The 19,562-nt window shown below is 34.0% G+C and overlaps 1 protein-coding gene across 5 annotated transcripts in view; it reads left to right on the top strand.

Annotated features, from left to right (window-relative positions):
- ZEB1 (zinc finger E-box binding homeobox 1) overlaps nucleotides 1-19,308 on the top strand; it is a 150,563-nt gene extending 131,255 nt beyond the window's left edge. For all 5 annotated transcript variants that reach the window (XM_004691190.1, XM_004691188.1, XM_012731283.1 and 2 more), the window contains 4 exons: nucleotides 3,887-3,992; nucleotides 7,332-9,139; nucleotides 11,083-11,263; nucleotides 16,120-19,308. In XM_004691190.1, coding sequence (XP_004691247.1) covers nucleotides 3,887-3,992; nucleotides 7,332-9,139; nucleotides 11,083-11,263; nucleotides 16,120-16,724 — 2,700 coding nt within the window. In that variant the 3' untranslated portion in view covers nucleotides 16,725-19,308. The remainder of the gene's footprint in view (nucleotides 1-3,886; nucleotides 3,993-7,331; nucleotides 9,140-11,082; nucleotides 11,264-16,119) is intronic.
- Nucleotides 19,309-19,562: the final 254 nt, after the last annotated feature.

Raw genomic sequence — 19,562 nt, 5'->3', positions numbered from 1 at the left:
TCTCTTTCTGGCTTATCTCACTAAGCATGATCTTTTCCAGCTCCATCCAAGTTGCTGCAAAAGACATGTGTTTCTCTTTTTGGTTGCTGAGTAATATTCCATTGTATATATGTACCACAAAAGACATGATTTTAATATAGTTAAAAATTAAATGGATATTTGCTGGACATTACCTTGTCTATATACTTACAAAAATGAAAGTGATTATTTTAATTATCTGGTTATCTTTGTGCTTAAAAGTACATTTGAATATTATTTTTGAGACAACTATAAGATTTTATTTTTTTCAGATAAGATTCCTTTCATCTCAATGTAATTATTTTACTGATCACAAATATTTCTCTTAAGTTTGGAACTAGATTTCAAAATGAATTCCACTAATATGTACATTATAGGGAAAATATTGGCTATATAATCCATATAATTATGCTAACCAAATTAAGAAAAATATAAAATAGTAAAAAATTTTTTTTACCTAAGGACTAATGTCAGTATAAACTAAATGTCCTCTTTCCTATAGTAAAATTTCCTTCTCTAAGAATCTAAAGCTTGTAATTTAACGCATTTTTATTCTGAAAACTCAAATTTCATATGGAATATTCTGCTTCTCTGTTAGTTTACCTCAATTTCTAGCATGTAAACCAAGGCTGTAAGTATGTTACATCTAAACTGCTGGCTTGAGGATTAAAGTCAAAGAAAATTTTGCCAATTCAGCTTTTTTTAAGGTCCTGATGCTATCGGCTATAAACAATCAATATCACTTAATTTAGCTTTAAAAATCAAATAAACATTCAGCTGCAGCAGAAATGTTTAGGCTCAGGCAGCTATCCAATTTCTTATATCAAAAGCTTGTGAGGCCCTCCCTGGTGGCGCAGCGAGTTAAAGCACTGCACTGAGAATCTAAAGCCGCTTCCGCATGAGTTCGATTCCCGCCTGCCCTGGAGGTGACCACATGGCGTGGCAGACCTCTCCTAGCCCGCCCGCTGCTCCCCTCAGCAGTGTACTTCGTGGATCTGCCTGTTCTGCTCCCCACTCTGTCTCTGGTAAAGCCTCTCACCGCCCCTGAGCCTCTGGTCTGTACCCCAGTTCTGTATGCACAAATAAATAAATCTTAAAAAAAAAAAAAAAAAAGCTTGTGAATACCTGTATACCTAACTCTGTAAGAACTCTGAGCTATGTATGTACCTAATACAGTTTAGACATCCCTTAGAAAAGAGCTATCCACTCTTATATTATAACAGAAACAGATTGATTGAGCAAGCTTAACCTGTCTTCTCAGAACTTTGACAACAACATTCATAAAATAACAAGATAAAGGAGGAAGTAATCCAGGCGTAAAAGGCCAGAATTTTCTTACATAAGTCAATGAATAAATCTATGGAGGAGCACTCTAAATAAGAGTGAGTATCAAAAGAAAGGTTAAGTTGATGCTAAGAAGGAACTAGTGAAGACAAAAGACCATCAGTTTACCACCTACCCCTACATAAGTCTTATAGAACAATGATACTACTATCCTGACATAACTATAGTATAGAAAGGTTTTGAAGAGATAACTTACTCATCTGATATTTACCCAAAACCCATTTTTCAACCCAATATATACTGTCAAAAAGTATCTCTGTACTAAGGACCTTTTTCAAAGGAAGGAATCTCCAAATGATAGACAAAATTAATGGCAAATGCAAGAGACCATTATGACCATTATAATAACAATATCATAAGCTGCCTGATGAGACTAGCAGTCACTTTATGATAACCTTTTGAAGGTTGCAAAGGTAGTAGATTTTATGTATAACATTATCAGACAAAGGTCAGAAAGGATCTATGTTAAATATGAAGATAAATAATGGAAGAAAAACATAACTGGAAGGTCTTAGAAACAATTTAGGTTACACAGCAACAAACAAGTAGAATGGCTTTGAAATTCTATTCACCAAAATTTAAAGCATGTTCCAGTTTACTCATTCAACAAATATTTGACTCTATTATGTGTAAAACCATATTCTAGGTGTTAAATAAACTACAATGAAAAAGATGGGTAAATCCCCTAACAGTAGGAGTTATACATTGGTAGATCATAACATAAAAGCAGGTGGTATGAAGAAAATTAAAGCAGAGCAAGAGGACAGAAAATGATGAAAGCTGCTGTTTTGTTTTGTTTTCACGGAATAGGGAGAACTTGCTGTGCATGGGACTTGTGAATAAGGCCTGAATGAAATGAAGAAGTCAGTCATGAAATGATTGAGGAAGGGACTTCTAGTTAAAATGGACAGTGAAACATGGAAAGACCTTGAGGCAAAAGTCTACTTGGTATCACCAAGCTATAGCAAGGAGAGCATTGTGAATAAAAGGGAGAAAGATAGGGGAGGCTGGGAGGTATTGGAAGCAAGATTATGTACCCTTTGTATAGGCCATGATAAACATTTGATTTTTTTCCAAAATGTAATAAATTTTTGAAGAATATTGAATTTTATTTTTTAAGGAAGCACTGGTTATTAGCTATATAGATCAATAGAGAAAAATGAAACACTGGTTATTAGCTATAGATCAATAGAGAAAAATGAAAGCAGGAAGACCATTTTTAGAGTCTTTTTCTATAACTGAGGCCAGAGGTGCTGTGACTTTAAACCTGGTGACTGATGTGACATAATAGGGAATGTTTGATTCAGAGTATATTCAGAGGACTTGCTGATGAATTGGGTAAGGGAGTAAGAGAAAAGAGAAACCAAGGATTATGCTGCATTTTAGGATATAAACAATAATCATGTAAGTGAGGGTGTTATTCACTATGAAATACTTAGAGGAGCACCTGATTTTCAGGGGTATGTCAGTCATGTTAAGTTTCAGATGATACTTTCCAAATGGCAAATGTCAAGAGAGTAATTGACTATAAGAGTCTAGACTTAAGGGGAGAGGACTAGAGAGATAAATTTGAGAGTTGTCACCATGCATTCTGTGTTTAATTTGGCTGTAGTAAAACCTAAAATATATTAAGTATTTATTCTTTTTTCTTCCTATATGAAAAGAAAAAAGCCAGGGTTGCATAAAGAAAGTAGAGTTTGAGTTAATCCTTTGAAAGATAGATAGATTTCTAACAACCATAATAAAAGTTTTACATTGCCAAGAAATAGAAACTGAGACTAACTTAATGACTTGAAGCTTGAACATCTTGTAATAAATTGGTGAAGAATGTATATGGAAATTTAGGGTCTATAAACTCTGGATCTGTAGAATCAGAATCCGTATTCAAGGGTAAGTGGTAAACCTTTGAAGGTTTGTGGATGGCAGTCAAAACAATACAATTCAAATAGTACTTTTAAAGATTAAACTAAAAGATGCAGAATATATTTGAAATATGTAAAAGTGGAAGTTTAAAAAAAAACAGGCAGAAAGCTATTATAATACTCCATACTTGGCTGAATATATGAAAATATTGTTTTATTACCAAATACCATTATAAAGAGGACAAAATATGAGGAAAAGCCTCATTTTCTATTCAGGAAATTTTGTTCTTCTATTTAATAACTATGCTTTAGACAGATTACTGAGACTTCTAGACCTCAGATTCTTATTTGCAAATTAAAATTGTGTACAGGATCATCTCTAGTTCATAGTAAAGTATATGCTATTTATTTTTGCTTAGAACTGTATTGCTTAATAAAGTCTGCTTCTGAAACTTTAAATTAGAAAGTAGAATTTTTCTCTGTGAAAATTATATTCCTGTTATTTATTACCATATCTTTAATAATATTCTAAATATTAGATTTTTGTGATTGCTATGATTTGAGTCCTTTCACAAACAAAATAGTCACCAAAATACTATTTTTAGCAGGTTTGTGTTGGAAGTCTTTTGCTTTATAAATAAAATAGTGTTTCTTTCTTCCAGAGACATGTGACGCAATCTGGGGGCAATCGTAAATTCAAGTGCACTGAATGTGGAAAAGCTTTCAAGTACAAACACCATCTAAAAGAGCATTTAAGAATCCACAGTGGTAAATATTTGTTTTCTTTTTAGACCTTGAATATTATGCCATATGTGATAATCAGTCTTTTATAATGTGATCTTCACACATAATTAGAAACATTTGCCTTTCTTTTAGGATGAAAACTAAAGAAATTTTCTCTTAAGAAATGGTGTTTTATTGTAGTCTCTATCTTTAAAGTATATCAGGTAATATAGTCTGTGTCATATTCTGGTTCCCTAGTCAGACTATAACATGTTTTCACAACTATGACCAAAATAAGTTTTCTAAAAAGAAAACTAATAAACTTAGAAACAAAGCAAGCTATATTTGTCTTTCTTTAGAGGTTCTATTTGCACAGAGTATAAGGAAAACCTCATAGCATCTCACATTGCACTATGAAGTTTGTTTTTTCCTCGTTAACTTTGGTAATTGTTTTATACTTAAGTAATTTTAATGAAAAAGAACTGTTTTGTTTGCTGAGGAAGGGGAAATTATGGGTATCTACATATTGCTTATTTTGTGAAAATTATTGTATTGACGTTTATGTTTTACAGACATTATACTAAAATATAGTTGAGTAGCTTTGTGGGAGTGGTTCCATGACCATAGTAGTTTTAGCCTAGAAAATTTTTATAACAGATGCAACTAAACACCCACATCAGACATTTAAAAACATTTCAGTATTCTTAGTACATCTAACATTGAACAAGGCAACTTCCTGGTATAACTTAACAGAGTTTAATAATTACAAATACTAACTTAGATAAATTAGATGATATACTTTAGTCATACACCAAAACACAATGAAATTAAAAGCTAGGAATTTTCTAACAAATACAGTGACATTGACTTTAGATTAATTGTCTGCAGACCTTTTTAGCAATGATAAATTCCCAACAATAATAATAGTAATAACATTTATTGGACATTTAACAATGTAAGGCTGTATTCTAGTTATTTGTATGTATTAACTCGTACAGTCCTCATAATAAACCTGTGAGGTGCTTTTATTTCTCCATTTTTATTGATAAGAAAAATGGAGGCTCAGGGAGCTTAATTAACTTGCCAAGAGTCACTCAGTGCATGGCGAAGCTGGAACTTCAAAACCATTGCCTTTCCCACTGTGCATCGCAACTTCTCGGTTTGTAAAAATAAAAATAATATGCAATTTAGCCCATCTAAAATTGTTATCAAATACTTTAAATGCTAAAATAGAAATATACTAAAAGAGATCCCTTGTTTTACCCTCCTGGAAATTTTCATCTAATGCACTTTAAGCATCAAATAATATTTCAGACATCCAATTGGAAAGAAATTGATTAAACTGGAGAATATCCAGAGGTGAGTTAACAAGCGGGTAAGGGTTTTGAAAACCATATCCTGAGGAATATTTGAAGGACTTAGACATATTTACCCTATACAGGGAAATGTAATGGTACACATGACAGCTCTTCATCAGTTTGTTAAGTCTGGCTAATAGAAGACTAACTAGGACAGAGAAGCAGACTTTATAAATAGGCAGTGTTCAACCTGTCTCACAGTAGAAATTGTTTTTTAAAAGAAACACTAAGATTTATTGAAAACACATGAAGAGTTCTGCTGTATTATCTCATATAACTGCTACCACAACCCAGTGAGGATATATCTAAATTTATTTACACACCAACACACTGAAGCTTGGAACGGTTAAGAAAATAGTATGTGACAGAGCCAGAATTTATATACAAATCCATGGTTTTCAGCAGACCTTATTCCTTAGAACTGCCCAGTAGTTCTTTTTTTTTTTTTTAAGATTTATTTATTTATTCATACAGAACTGGGGTACAGGCCAGAGTTACAGGGGCAGTGAGAGGATTCACCAGACAGAGTGGGGGGCAGAAGAGGCAGATCAATGAAGTACACTGCTGAGGGGAGCAGCGGGCCGGTGAGGAGAGGTCTGCTGCGCCATGTGGTCACCTCCGGGACAGACAGGGATCGAACTCATGCGGAAGTGGCTTTCGCTTCATAGTGCTGCGCTTTAACCTGCTGCGCCACCAGGGAGGGCCGATAATCCCTTTTTTTAATAAAGGAATTTAAATAGACTGGACAGTGTCAAGAATAACATATATAATAAACTTCATTACAAAGGAGACTGTATGAGAGGACTTTTAGATCCCTTCCAATGCTAATATCGGATTCATCAAATAATCAAATTTCTGAGAAAATTAATTCACTTTTTAAAAACTTTATAATATTGAAATTATATTACTAGCTTAACTTACATTAACTTTCTTGTGTTTTTAACTTTATTTTTAATTCTTAAAAGGAAAGGGGGAGAGAAAACTTTATTTTGATAAGGGATAAATTAGTACCTCCACATTTCATGCAGCCATCCACTCATCTAAATAAAGAATTAATGATCATCTTTCCACCATAGTAGGCACAAGTAATAAATCACACTTAATTCCCACAAGCCCATTTTGTATTGAAACTGAGAGTCTATAACCCATATATTATAAATCAATGAACTATAAATTGAAACTAAAGTGAAAATTTTGGTTTGTTTGAAAATATGACAGTTAACTCAGTGCTTCTCAGAAGTTCTTAAAAGAGTTTATAATAGCCAAGAAGTGTAAACACCTTGTACCGTGAAAGGTCTAGAGTAGCAACTTGAGAGAGACCTATGAATTTTTTTCTACCAGTTCACATAACTGTTGCATTTATGTGGCAAAATATAATCTATCTTAATGTAAAAATAATGGTTTAATTTGCCATAACATATCACTAAAATTGAAACTCCAAACTGCTTCGCCTACTTACTAGACCATTGCCCAGTTTAACAAGCTAAAGCTTCAGCAACATTATCCTTAATGTAAAGTTTTCTTCCATTGAGACAGATCTTTTCAAGGAAGCTTTATGGATTTGGAAAGGATAGTCATGATTATACAGAAGTTATCATTGTTAATTTTTAGGGTTATTTTGCTCTCTTTTCTTTCCTCTTATATTAATTTCTTCTACAGATGGTTAAATAGAGTGAAATAGAAAATTATAAAAGTGAAACAGGATAAAAAAATAGAATAACTTGGAAGATTAGGATGTAATTAGTTGGTGTTTATAATTATTATAGTGTTTCAAAGACTTGAAGTCTTAAAGGTTAACAGAAATATTTATACAGTGGTATAATGACTTCCTTATTGGTTAGCACATGTAGTTCAAACTAAGTTTTTACTAGTGCTTTTAACATTTATTTGGGTTTGAGCTTAAAATGATTATTCAAAAAAATTATATCATAAGCATTCATGACAACTTCTTTTTAAATTGATAATGCTTGTTTTAGAGGAAAAATGTAGATTCATAAAAATTTATGAATATAATTTTTTTGTTTAGGAGAGAAGCCATATGAATGCCCAAACTGCAAGAAACGTTTTTCCCATTCTGGTTCCTATAGCTCACATATAAGCAGTAAGAAATGTATCAGTTTGATGCCTGTGAATGGGCGACCAAGAACAGGACTCAAGACATCTCAGTGTTCTTCACCATCTCTCTCAGCATCACCAGGAAGTCCCACACGACCACAGATACGGCAGAAGATAGAGAATAAACCCCTTCAAGAACAACTTTCTGTAAACCAAATTAAAACTGAACCTGTGGATTATGAATTCAAACCCATAGTGGTTGCTTCAGGAATCAACTGTTCAACCCCTTTACAAAATGGGGTTTTTAGTGGTGGTGGCCCATTACAGGCAACCAGTTCTCCTCAGGGTGTGGTACAAGCTGTTGTTCTACCAACAGTTGGATTGGTATCTCCCATAAGTATCAATTTAAGTGATATTCAGAATGTACTTAAAGTGGCAGTAGATGGTAATGTAATAAGGCAAGTTTTGGAGAATAATCAAGCCAATCTTGCATCCAAAGAACAAGAAACAATCAATGCTTCATCCATACAACAAGGTGGCCATTCTGTTATTTCAGCCATCAGTCTTCCTTTGGTTGATCAAGATGGAACAACCAAAATCATAATTAACTACAGTCTTGAGCAGCCTAGCCAACTTCAAGTTGTTCCTCAAAATTTAAAAAAAGAAAATACAGTTCCAATAAATAGTTGTAAAAGTGAAAAATTGCCAGAAGATCTTACAGTTAAGTCTGAGAAGGACAAAAGCTTTGAAGGAGGAGTGAAAGATAGCACTTGCCTTCTGTGTGACGATTGTCCAGGAGATATTAATGCACTTCCAGAATTAAAGCACTATGACATAAAGCAGTCTACACAACCCCCTCCACTCCCTGGTCCAGAATCTGAGAAGCCAGAGCCTTCTGTTTCATCAGGTCCTGGAGATGGCAATTTATCTCCCAGTCAGCCACCTTTAAAGAACCTTTTATCTCTTCTAAAAGCATATTATGCTTTGAATGCACAACCAAGTGCAGAAGAGCTCTCAAAAATTGCTGACTCAGTAAACCTACCACTGGATGTAGTAAAAAAGTGGTTTGAAAAGATGCAAGCTGGACAGATTTCAGTGCATTCTTCTGAACCATCCTCTCCTGAACCAAGCAAAGTAAATATCTCTGCAAAGAATGATGATCCACCTCAGTCTACAAATGCAAATGAATCCCAGGATAGCACAATAAATCTTCAAAGTCCTCTGAAGATGACTAACTCTCCAGTTTTACCAGTGGGATCAACTATCAATGGTTCCAGAAGTAGTACATCATCCCCATCACCTCTAAACCTTTCCTCATCCAGAAATACACAGGGTTACTTGTACACAACAGAAGGTGCACAAGAAGAGCCACAAGTAGAACCTCTTGATCTTTCACTACCAAAGCAACAGGGAGAATTATTGGAAAGGTCAACTATCACTAGTGTTTACCAGAACAGTGTTTATTCTGTCCAGGAAGAACCCTTGAATTTGTCTTGCGCAAAAAAGGAGCCACAGAAGGACAGTGTTACAGACTCAGAACCAGTTGTAAATGTAATCCCACCAAGTGCCAACCCCATAAATATTGCTATACCTACAGTCACTGCCCAGTTACCCACAATTGTGGCCATTACTGACCAGAACAGTGTTCCATGCTTGCGAGCACTAGCTGCCAATAAGCAGACTATTCTGATTCCCCAGGTGGCTTACACATACTCGACTACAGTCAGCCCTGCAGTCCAGGAACCATCCTTGAAAGTGATCCAGCCAAATGGAAATCAGGTAAAAAAGACTCCCACACTGGACTTGTTAGGTAAAATGTTGTTTTAACTTACTTAAATGAGAGGGAAAAAATTTTTTTGAGGTACATTGGTTTACAGCACTGTATATGATTCAGGAAATAGGTTCATTTCTGACCATTTTGCATGTACCACCAAAGTACCCATTGTCCTTTACCATGGACTGCATAAATGAAGCTACAAGAGGCAAGGGGTAAGGATAAAAAGGGGGAGAGTACTCAATTCTTTTTATAAATAACAGTCACTAAAGCTCAATCAGGTTGTTACAAATTGTCATAAATGAAAAGAAACAGATGAGTGTCTGCTTTAACTTTTGTGACACTTTCTCTTCAATTTATACTTTTACATTTTACAAATCTTAGGTACAATTGTCAACTAAAATTTAAAATGTAAAAAGTGATTAAGTCTCAGCTTAAAAGTTGACTTTAAATCTAGAAAGGGAAAGGAAAATTGGAATTGTCACTAAACAGAATGTTCCCATTCACAGGCAGGTCATACTAGGCAAACTTTGCTATCACTTTTTATATGTTAACACCTCTGTGCACAAAGAAATTTAATCAAAAAAAGGACGAAGTATTCAAAGAACTCAGTCAATGTACTGATCATTTTATGAGCTGTAAACTAATGCTGAGTCATAATTAATATATTTGAAGAAGTATTATTATGAGTCTTTATATGCATTTTCCTCTAACTTTTCCTCAAAGTCCATAATAGTTTTGGATAGCATCAGTTTGTGTGACTGTTATGTTTCATATCACTAATCTTAACTGCCTTATTTTCTCACCAGTTTCTGCTTTAATCATTTGAATACTGATTTAGAAAGAGATTTTATTTTTACCCAAATATTTGCTATAAATAAGTATAGCTAAAATATTTACAATCTATTCAAATATATGTTTGTTACCCTTTTTTTCTTTAAATATTGCTGCCAGCTGGTTTTCTTGATTTGTTTTCACATGACCAATGAATTCATACTAAATTATAGTGTATAAAACATCATACATGCCTTTGAGTAATGGAGGAACCACCTAAGATTTCATTTAATCATGGCGAGATGAAGTAAATAACAATGAAAGTAGTTGTTACTTTGACATCCATTCACAGCTCACAAATAACCCCCACAAATGCTCCATCTCTTGTGCTTTACAACATCATAAGAAATGTGAAAAACCTGTAAATTGAGATGATGAGTGGAATTTGAGGCAATAATATGAAAGGCTTAAGACATAAGTATCGTAGGGGACCCAATTCTGCTATGGAGTCCCTGCAGATTATTCTCCCTACAGACGAACTTCGTGCCCAGAATTATCTCCTAACTACCTGAAGAATTTTTTATTCCACTGAAATTCTAAATACCTGTTTTGCATTGCTCTTTAGAAAAGTGATAGACCTTTCTCTTTTCAAAGAGGCCTTGGAGATTAATTCATAGAACCTGAAGTTTGAGATGATGCACTTTTAAAGACCACCTTCTGAAAAGTAGAATCTTTAGTTTTGCTTAGTGAAATAAAGCATGAAAGTTGCGGTTAGAAGTTTGCAAATATTTTATAAACTCTGCAACTTTCTCATATAATTTGATGTGTATGGAACCAAGTGAATCTTGTTACTACACATTTTACAATTCTTTCTGTTTGATGTCCTTTATTTCAGTACCAGTTGACCATTTTTTTTACAGTTGCGATTGTATTTGCTTCATTTTGTCTTTATCAACCCCTACCTATCATCTAGCCCCACCATTGGAAACTTTCTGCACTGGTGAATAGTATGCTTGCTTTGGCCAAGCTACTAGTTATCATGATGAATAGTATGCTTGCTTTGGCCAAGTTACTAGTTATCAGTATACTTTTCTTAGCCCATGCTTTTATTAAGCCTTCTATTTATCTTTTTTTATCTTTTAATTTTAAATTAAATTATATTTTTTTCATTTAGGATGAAAGGCAAGATACTAGCTCAGAAGGAGTGTCAAATGTAGAGGATCAGAATGATTCTGATTCTACACCACCAAAAAAGAAAATGCGGAAGACAGAAAATGGAATGTATGCTTGTGATCTGTGCGATAAGATATTCCAAAAAAGTAGCTCATTATTGAGACATAAATATGAACACACAGGTATGTCAATGAACCGAACAGTTTTTTTATATGTTAACTTTGCTTGATTTATATAGTGCTTACTAAAAATGTTAAATTAGTTGGCATTAATTGAGTTCACATTAGTTTACAAAATTCTTTGTGTGTGTGTTTGGTTTTTGAGGTAAAATTGGTTTACATCATTGTGTGTTAGAGGTATAGGACCACCCCCTTCACATATTGTTACAACAGCATGCCTTCCACCAAAGCACCCACAGTCCATTCCATAGCCCATTGTACTCCCTTCCCACTTTATTCCATTCTTTTAGCTTCAATTTTGTAGTCAGATTTCTATGATTAGTTCTTAGTTTGATTTTATCTGATCCTTTGTTTTATATCTCTGTTCCATATATAAGTGGCATCTGTATTTGTCTTCTCCTTCTGACTTGTTTTGCTTAGTATACTCCCCTCTGGTTCCATCCATGTTGTTACAAATGTTAGGATCTTCTATTATTTTGAAAGCTGAATTGTATTCCATTGACTAAATATAGATCAAATATTTCTCATCCAGTCACCTGTTTGGGGGCTCTAAGATTGTTTCCATAATTTAGCTACTGTAAATAATGCTGCAGTGAACATAGCTGTGCATATTGCACTTCAAATTATTGTCATTGTACTCTTCAGGTAGATACCTAGGAGTAGAATTTCTAGGTCATTGGTAGATTCATTTTTAATATCTGGAGAGATCCCCATACTGGTTTTCATAGAGGCTGAACTATTCTACAGTCCTACCAACAGTGTAAGGGGTTCCTTATACTTCATATCCTTGCCAGCATTTATTGTTTCCTTTTGACATGAGTCATTCCATGAATGTGAGGTGATATCTTATTCTGGTTTTGATACACGTTTCCTTGAGAGTTTGAGAACAGGTATTACTAGCTCATCTTTGAAATTTGGTAGAACTCACTTAAGAACCCTAGTTCTATGTTTTGCTTTGGGGAGGCTTTTAATTACTGTTTCAAATCCCTTGCTTGTAATTAGTCTGTCTAGGTTTTCTAGTTCTTCTGGTTTCAGTCTTGTATGGTTGTCTATGTCTTAATATTTATATATCTCTTCTCAGTTATTCAGCTTGCTAGCATATAAATGTTCCTACTATTCTCTTATGGACCTGTGACTTTCCAAGATAGATGTTATAACTTTATTTTATTTCTGATCTTATTTTATTTTTTCCATTCTTTACTAGCTTAAGGTTTTGTTTATTATTTATTTTTTTAAAGAACCAGCTTTTGCTTTCATGAAACTTTTATTAAACTGCCTTTTTGAATTTGAACTCATTTATGTCTGCTTTGATTTTTATTATCTCCTTCATTCTACCACCTTTTGGTTTTGTTTTTTCATCTTTTTTATGTTTCTTAAGGTGAGAGGTAAAATTATTTATTTGAGCTCATTCTTGTTTATTGATGTGGATCATATTGTTGTATATTTCCCTCTTAGTGCTTTCACTATGTCCAGAAATTTTAAAAGACTGTGTTCTCATTATCATTTTTTTAATTTCTCTTTGAGTTCCTTATTAAACCAGTAGTGATTTGGTGCTGCTGTTCAATCTTCACATGTTAGAGGTTTTTTTCCTGCCTTCTTTCTGTGTTTGATTTCTAGTTGATACCATTTTTGTCAGAAAAAATATTTGGTATGACTTCAGTCTTCATGAATTGGTTGATACTTATCTAGTATGTAGTCAATCCTGGAGAATGTCCCATGTGTACTTGAGAAGAGCGTATATTCAGCTTTTGGGGGGGAGGTGCAGTGCCCTGTACATGTCTATTAAATCCAGGTGATCTAAATCTTTTTTAGAGACTATTTGTCCTTATTTATTTTCTCTCTGGTTGATCTGTTCATTAGTGAAAGTAGATGTTGAAATTCTCAGCCACTAATGTATTTTTCTCCAATATCTTTTTTTCAGATTAACTTGTCTTATGTATTTTGATGTTCCATTATTTGGTGCATTTTATTAATATTATATCTTCCGGATATATTACTTACTCCCTTAATCATGATATAGTGATCATCTCTGTCACTTATTACCTTCCTCAGTTGGAAATCTAGTTTATCTAAGTATGCTTATCCCTGCCTTCCTTTGGGTCCCATTTACATACATGACTGTTCTCAATACCTGAACATACTCTGAACCTATTTATTTTTGGAATTCTTGTGCATTTTCTTGAGACAGAAAATGTTGTACTCTATATAACCAAAAGGGCAGGCTTATTAGGGGGAAAAAAAAAATAGGAAGGCTAAGACAACATTTGCAAAGACACAAGCATGCCAAAAGAGGAGCATTTAAAGGAATGGGTTTGTTAACAGAAGATTCCTGGCAGGCAGTCTTAGGATAAGAGATTCTGCGCCGTTTAATTGGTGTGTCAATCCAGTCTGCTTAAATTTTGAGTGACTATTGATATATGAAAGTCTTACTACTGCCATTTTGTCACTAAAAGTGTGTAGTCCTAGCTATTTCCTTGTTCAGTTTTTTGTAGATATTGTTTCTTCGATTTAGAAATGAGAACTCCTCTCAATATTTCAGTGGTAGGGAGTTTAATGTTTGCAAGCTCCTTCATATTCTGTCTGAAAAAGCCTTTATTTCTCCCTCATAGCTAAAGGAGAACCTAGCAGGATAGAATATTTTTGGCTATTTTTATCTTGAAATATCTCGATCATACCATTCCATTCTCTCCTTGTCCACAGTACTTCATTCAGAAAAGTCAGGCGTAAGCCTGTCAAGTTTCCTTAAGTTATCTGCTTCCTCCCCCTTGTCAACTTCAGTATTCTTTGTCTTGAATTCTTGGAAGTTTTACTACTTCATATTTGGTGTAGGTCTCATACTCTTTCAGTATCCTGGTGTTCTTTTAGCTTCATAGATTGTACGTTTAGTTCTTTCTTCAGGTTTGGGAAGTTTCCTCTATAATGCCTATCTCATGGATTAGAATAAAATTCTCAAAGTGTTTCTTCAGTTTTTTTCTTGGTATCTCACTCCACCTGGATTTTTTGTACAGTATCATCTTCTACATCACTAATTTGATTTTCCATTTTGTCTATTCTACTTCTTTAGCTTTTGTAAAACATTTGTAGCTTCTCCATTGATCTTTTTACATCCTATATCTCAGTTATTTTCTTATTGAAAGCTTCAATTTAGATCTGATCATAAATTTTACTTCTTAGCATATTCATTTGTATTTCTGAATTTTCTTTCTTTGATCAATTTCCTTCCATTTCTTTAAAATACCTTTATCATGGCAATTTTGAACTCTGATATGAAGATTTTCTGTATCTTTACAAGTTGGGTTCTAAACATTTGTCATGTATAGTGTTTTGCACACCTCCCCCTCATTATTTATGTTCTAAATATTAAGGGTACAGAACTTCCGTTTTTTCAGTAGATGGTGCTGGATCTTCGGTGAGGAGTGGGAAAGCCCTGGAGGTGTCATTTGTTGATGAACTTGTTGTTTGTTGACTGGCTCTTTCCTGTAACGATGCAGCCTTTTGTCTGGTTTTTAGACCACATCCCTACAGTCAGTGGACTGGGATTTCTATGCCACCTCAAAACATTACAGCACAACTTTCCTCTATCTACTTTACCATAACCACCCTTTCTCTGGGGACATGGTGGGGTGGGGAGGGTTTAGCCTTTCTGAGCTTTATCTTTGTCACTGGATGTCTTAGCTGCCCAACCTACTATACTGCTCTTACACCTATCTCCCATGGTTAAATCCACAGTAGTCAGTATTACTCTCTCTGGGATGGATATTAGCCACTGTCCCTACCTTGGCAATTTCCTTTTTCCCCATTCATCCTTTTTTTTTTTTTTTTTGCTCAGTGTTGCCTTTCTTCCATGTCTCTTTTCTTGCACACTGTCCCTGGTGATTGTGAGATAATCCAGTTTCCCCCACATCATGGGATTCTCTGAGTCCAATACCTATCTGAATTTCTTATTAGTTTATTCTCCCAAGATCAAAACATTTAATTGTATTGTTTTTCATTATGGTAACAATAGTGTTCAGCAGGCCCACCCACTCTCTCCCTCTTTATGGTCAGTCCACCATATGATCAAATCACTTTATGATGCATCCTTTCTATTAAACTGAATTACAATAAGATTTGATATTCACATTATAATTGCCACCAATGAGACCATCTGAATACTATTTGAATAATGGTAAATATTTGAGCCAGTCACAGTATATTTATTGGTTTGATGATCTTTTGTCAACATGGGTGCAAATGTTTCTTTATCTTTATGTATACTTTCTTACAAGTGGTGGTTGATGAATTGGATAAAAGCTAAACTGTAACCATGGGTCCTAAAGATCAGATTGAAAAGGAAATTTCAATTCAGTTTAATTAAGAAATTATTAAAAAGTATGTAAGTGCTATAAAAGTTAGTGAATTGCTACAAGAATTTGGTCTTCCACTCCTTTAGCAAACTCTTAATTTTGAAGTAGCCTCTTCCGGTTTAGGTTACTTTTAAATTTCATCTTTACAAAGACATTAAAATGTCAATAATTTTTTTTCTCAATACTTATGTCATTTCACTGAATAAATCACAGTCTTATACAAGTTCAGTTATATACTGAAATTTTCTAAATATGCCATCTGAAAAAGAATTATACAATCTCAGTGTTATGGGGTTAACATGATATTTTCACTACACTGCATATTTGTATAACATATCATAAAGGATCTACTGTATATTATTTAGGGTTTTAAGTTCCTACCTCTGAGCCTCATTGTTTTTGAATAATGAATATGTAACCTTTCTCACAACCTGAGGTGCCCCAAAACCTGATGAGGATTTTATTTGTTTAATACCATCATTTCATCTCATTGCCGTGGTCTTGTTTTTTCAGGTAAAAGACCTCACGAGTGTGGAATTTGCAAAAAGGCATTTAAACACAAGCATCATTTGATTGAACATATGAGATTACATTCTGGAGAAAAGCCCTATCAATGTGACAAATGTGGAAAGCGTTTCTCACACTCTGGATCTTATTCTCAACACATGAATCATCGCTACTCCTATTGTAAGAGAGAAGCAGAAGAACGTGATAGTACAGAGCAGGAAGAGGCAGGACCAGAAGTACTAATGAGTGACCATGTGGATGCTAGGGCATCTCCCTCACAGGCTGATTCAGATGAAAGAGAGAGTTTGACAAGGGAAGAAGATGAAGATAGTGAAAAAGAGGAGGAGGAAGAGGAGGATAAGGAGATGGAAGAACTGCAAGAAGAAAAAGAATGTGAAAAACCACAAGGGGATGAAGAAGAGGAGGAGGAGGAAGAGGAGGAAGAAGGGGTTGAGGAAGAAGAGGTGGAAGAGACAGAGAAGGAGAGAGAAGGAGCAAAAACTAAAGGTCTAATGAAGGATGATGGAGCTGTGAATCAAGCGAGCAGCTTGGAACAAAAAGTAAGCGAGAATAGTGAGCAAGTATTTGAAGAAAAAGCAAATGAAGACTAATAGTTTTTCTAGAAGGAAAATAAATTCTAATTGGTAATGAAGTATGTTCTATATTATACATGCTTTTCATGGAAACACAGTAAGCTGTATACTGTGATTTCTGTTCACTACTGTGTAAAGTAAAAATTTAAAATACAAAATACAAAAAAAAAAAAAACCACAAAATACAAAAAACACACACACAAAAAAAAATCCGGGTGTGCCTGAACCTCCAACCTAGTAATTTTTTCATGCATTTTTCAAGGTTAGGAACAAGTTTATATCATGAAGCAGATTAGAAAACTTTAATGACTCAGAAAGCAAAGATTTAATAGGTTAAGAGAAACTGATTAATTAGATAAGCATCTGGCATTGTTTCATTTTATCAGTATTATCATTCATGTTGGTTTATTCCTAAGCTGTACAATTGGGAGAAATTTTATAATTTTTTTATCGGTAAACATATGCTAAATCCGCTTCAGTATTTTATTATGTTTTTTAAAATGAGAAAACTTCTGCACTACAAAATTCCCTTCACAGAGAAGTATAATGCAGTTCCAAACCGTGCTAACTACCTTTTATAAATTCAATCTAGAAGGTAGTAATTTCTAATATTTAGATGTCATAATAGAACTTATTATCATTTTAAGTGTATTGTTAGCCTTAAAGAAAGCAACTGATATAAGAACTGAAGTTTTTTACTCATGTGGTTTAAAATAGAGTTCAAAAGATTGTCATTGAGTTCTGATTGCAGGGACTAACAGTGTTCATACTGGTGACAGCAGAGTCGTCAGAATCGGTGTTTGTAATTGTGTTTGAGTATGTGGTGACAAATATGAAGGACATGATATGAAGCTTTGTATCTCCTTTGGCCTTAAGCAAGACCTGTGTGCTGTAAGTGCCATTTATCAGTATTTTCGAGGATCTAACCTGCCTTCGTTCAGTGTGTGGCCTACAATAACTAGCATTTATTGATAAGTTTCTTGTGTCAAAATTCCAAAATAAAATTTAAAACCACTGACTCTGTCAGAGAAACCAAAACACTGGGATATTTAATCCTTTAATTCCTCAGTATTCATTTTGCATTTATTGACTTTTAAAATTTCTCTACAGAAATGAAAGGGAAATTTTCTAATCTGCTTTAACCATGTATTTGCATTTCAGACATGGACATGCCATTGTTACTTGGCTCATAACTGTTTCCAAATGTTAGTTATTATGGACCCAGTTTATTAACAACATTAGCTGATTTTTACCTATCAGTATTATTTTATTTCTTTTAGTTTATAGATCTGTGCAACATTTTTGTACTGTATGTCTTCAAACCTGGCAGTATTAATACCCTTCTTACTGACATATGTACTTTTAGTTTTAGAAAACTTTTATATTTATGTGTCTTATTTTTATATTTCTTTATTTATTACACAGTGTAGTGTATAATACTGTAGTTTGTATTAATACAATAATATATTTTAGTATGAAAATTTGGAAAGTTGATAAGATTTAAAGTAGAGATGCAATTGGTTCTCTTGCATTGAGATTTGATTTAACAGTGTTATGTTAACATTTATACTTGCCTTGGACTGTAGAACAGAACTTAAATGGGAATGTATTAGTTTTACAACTACAATCAAGTCATTTTACCTTTACCCAGTTTTTAATATAAAACTCTCAAATTTTCAATTTCACTGTGTGACTAATAGCATGATGCTCTGCAGTTTTATTAAGAGATTAGCCTAACCATAAAACTCTCATTTCCTTAGTAAGCCAAATTAGGATAACCTTATATAAAGTGTTGGGAACAATGTTTAACATTTTGTGCCAATTTGTTCCTGTATTCATGTATGTAAGTTACAAATCTGACTCTTCATTTTTAAGTTCCTTGTTACACCATGGTCATTTTCTAGTTTTTTACCAGACTCCCCCATCTCACAATAAAATGCATCAACAAGCCTGAACTCATGTCATTCTTTTAATAATCATTAAGATTTTCTTTGGAAACTCTTATAAAATGAGGTATTACACTGTCTTCCTGCATTTGGTTTATCTCAGACTGAGTTTTAGTTAGAAAACTAAATGTTTTAGACATTCACCATGGATTTTCCTGTGGCTAAGTGTTTCTGAGAAGGTCAGAATTGGTAACTCAAGATTTCCTTAGAGGTTGCTTTCTCTTCCTGAAACTTTTAACCTCCCCTTTTGATCCCATCACTTCTAATCCTTCAGCCCTAAACTCAGCCCTGCACCTCAAGGAAGCTTGGGTTTAGATGCACTCCTATTTCACAACTCCTTGTAGCTTCTTTTCATAGCTCCTTTGCAATTATATTCCTTCCCTACAAAGAAACCATGCCTGTCATACTCATCCCCAGATCCCAGTATATAGTGCAGAGCCTGAAACTAATAGGTGCATCAGATTTTGTGGAATGAAAAATATAATAAGAATATAATTTGCATAACAACAGAATCCATACTACTCTTTATGCTTCTAATCCCAAGCTATGTGTGTTAAATGACTCCAGCAATTGATTGATTTTTTTTTTATTTAGGTCCTATTAAAGGCTGGATATAAGAGACAAATAGAAAGTGGTACCTTGTTTCCATCACCTTACTGTTTGGATTTGAGAATGTCTAGGTACCTTCCTATGGCTCAACCTCATGAGACATGACCCAGGCATTCAAGACCTGTAGATTTAACTGCCTCCAATAAGATAGACCCAGTCCTAATACACTCTATTATTTTTTTAGTATGCACTCCCTTTTCTGCGCCTCATATTTCTACATATTTATTTGCATCAAGTTGCTTTACGTCTTTGGTTAACTGAGAACAGCTACCTAATAAGCAATTCACAATATTTAAGAAAT

Source organism: Condylura cristata, unplaced genomic scaffold (assembly GCF_000260355.1).
Source record: "Condylura cristata isolate star-nosed mole 26May11 unplaced genomic scaffold, ConCri1.0 scaffold00030, whole genome shotgun sequence".
NCBI classification, from domain to species: Eukaryota; Metazoa; Chordata; class Mammalia; order Eulipotyphla; family Talpidae; genus Condylura; species Condylura cristata.
Note: the sequence above shows the minus strand (reverse complement) of the source record. Positions and strands in the feature narration are given on the sequence as shown.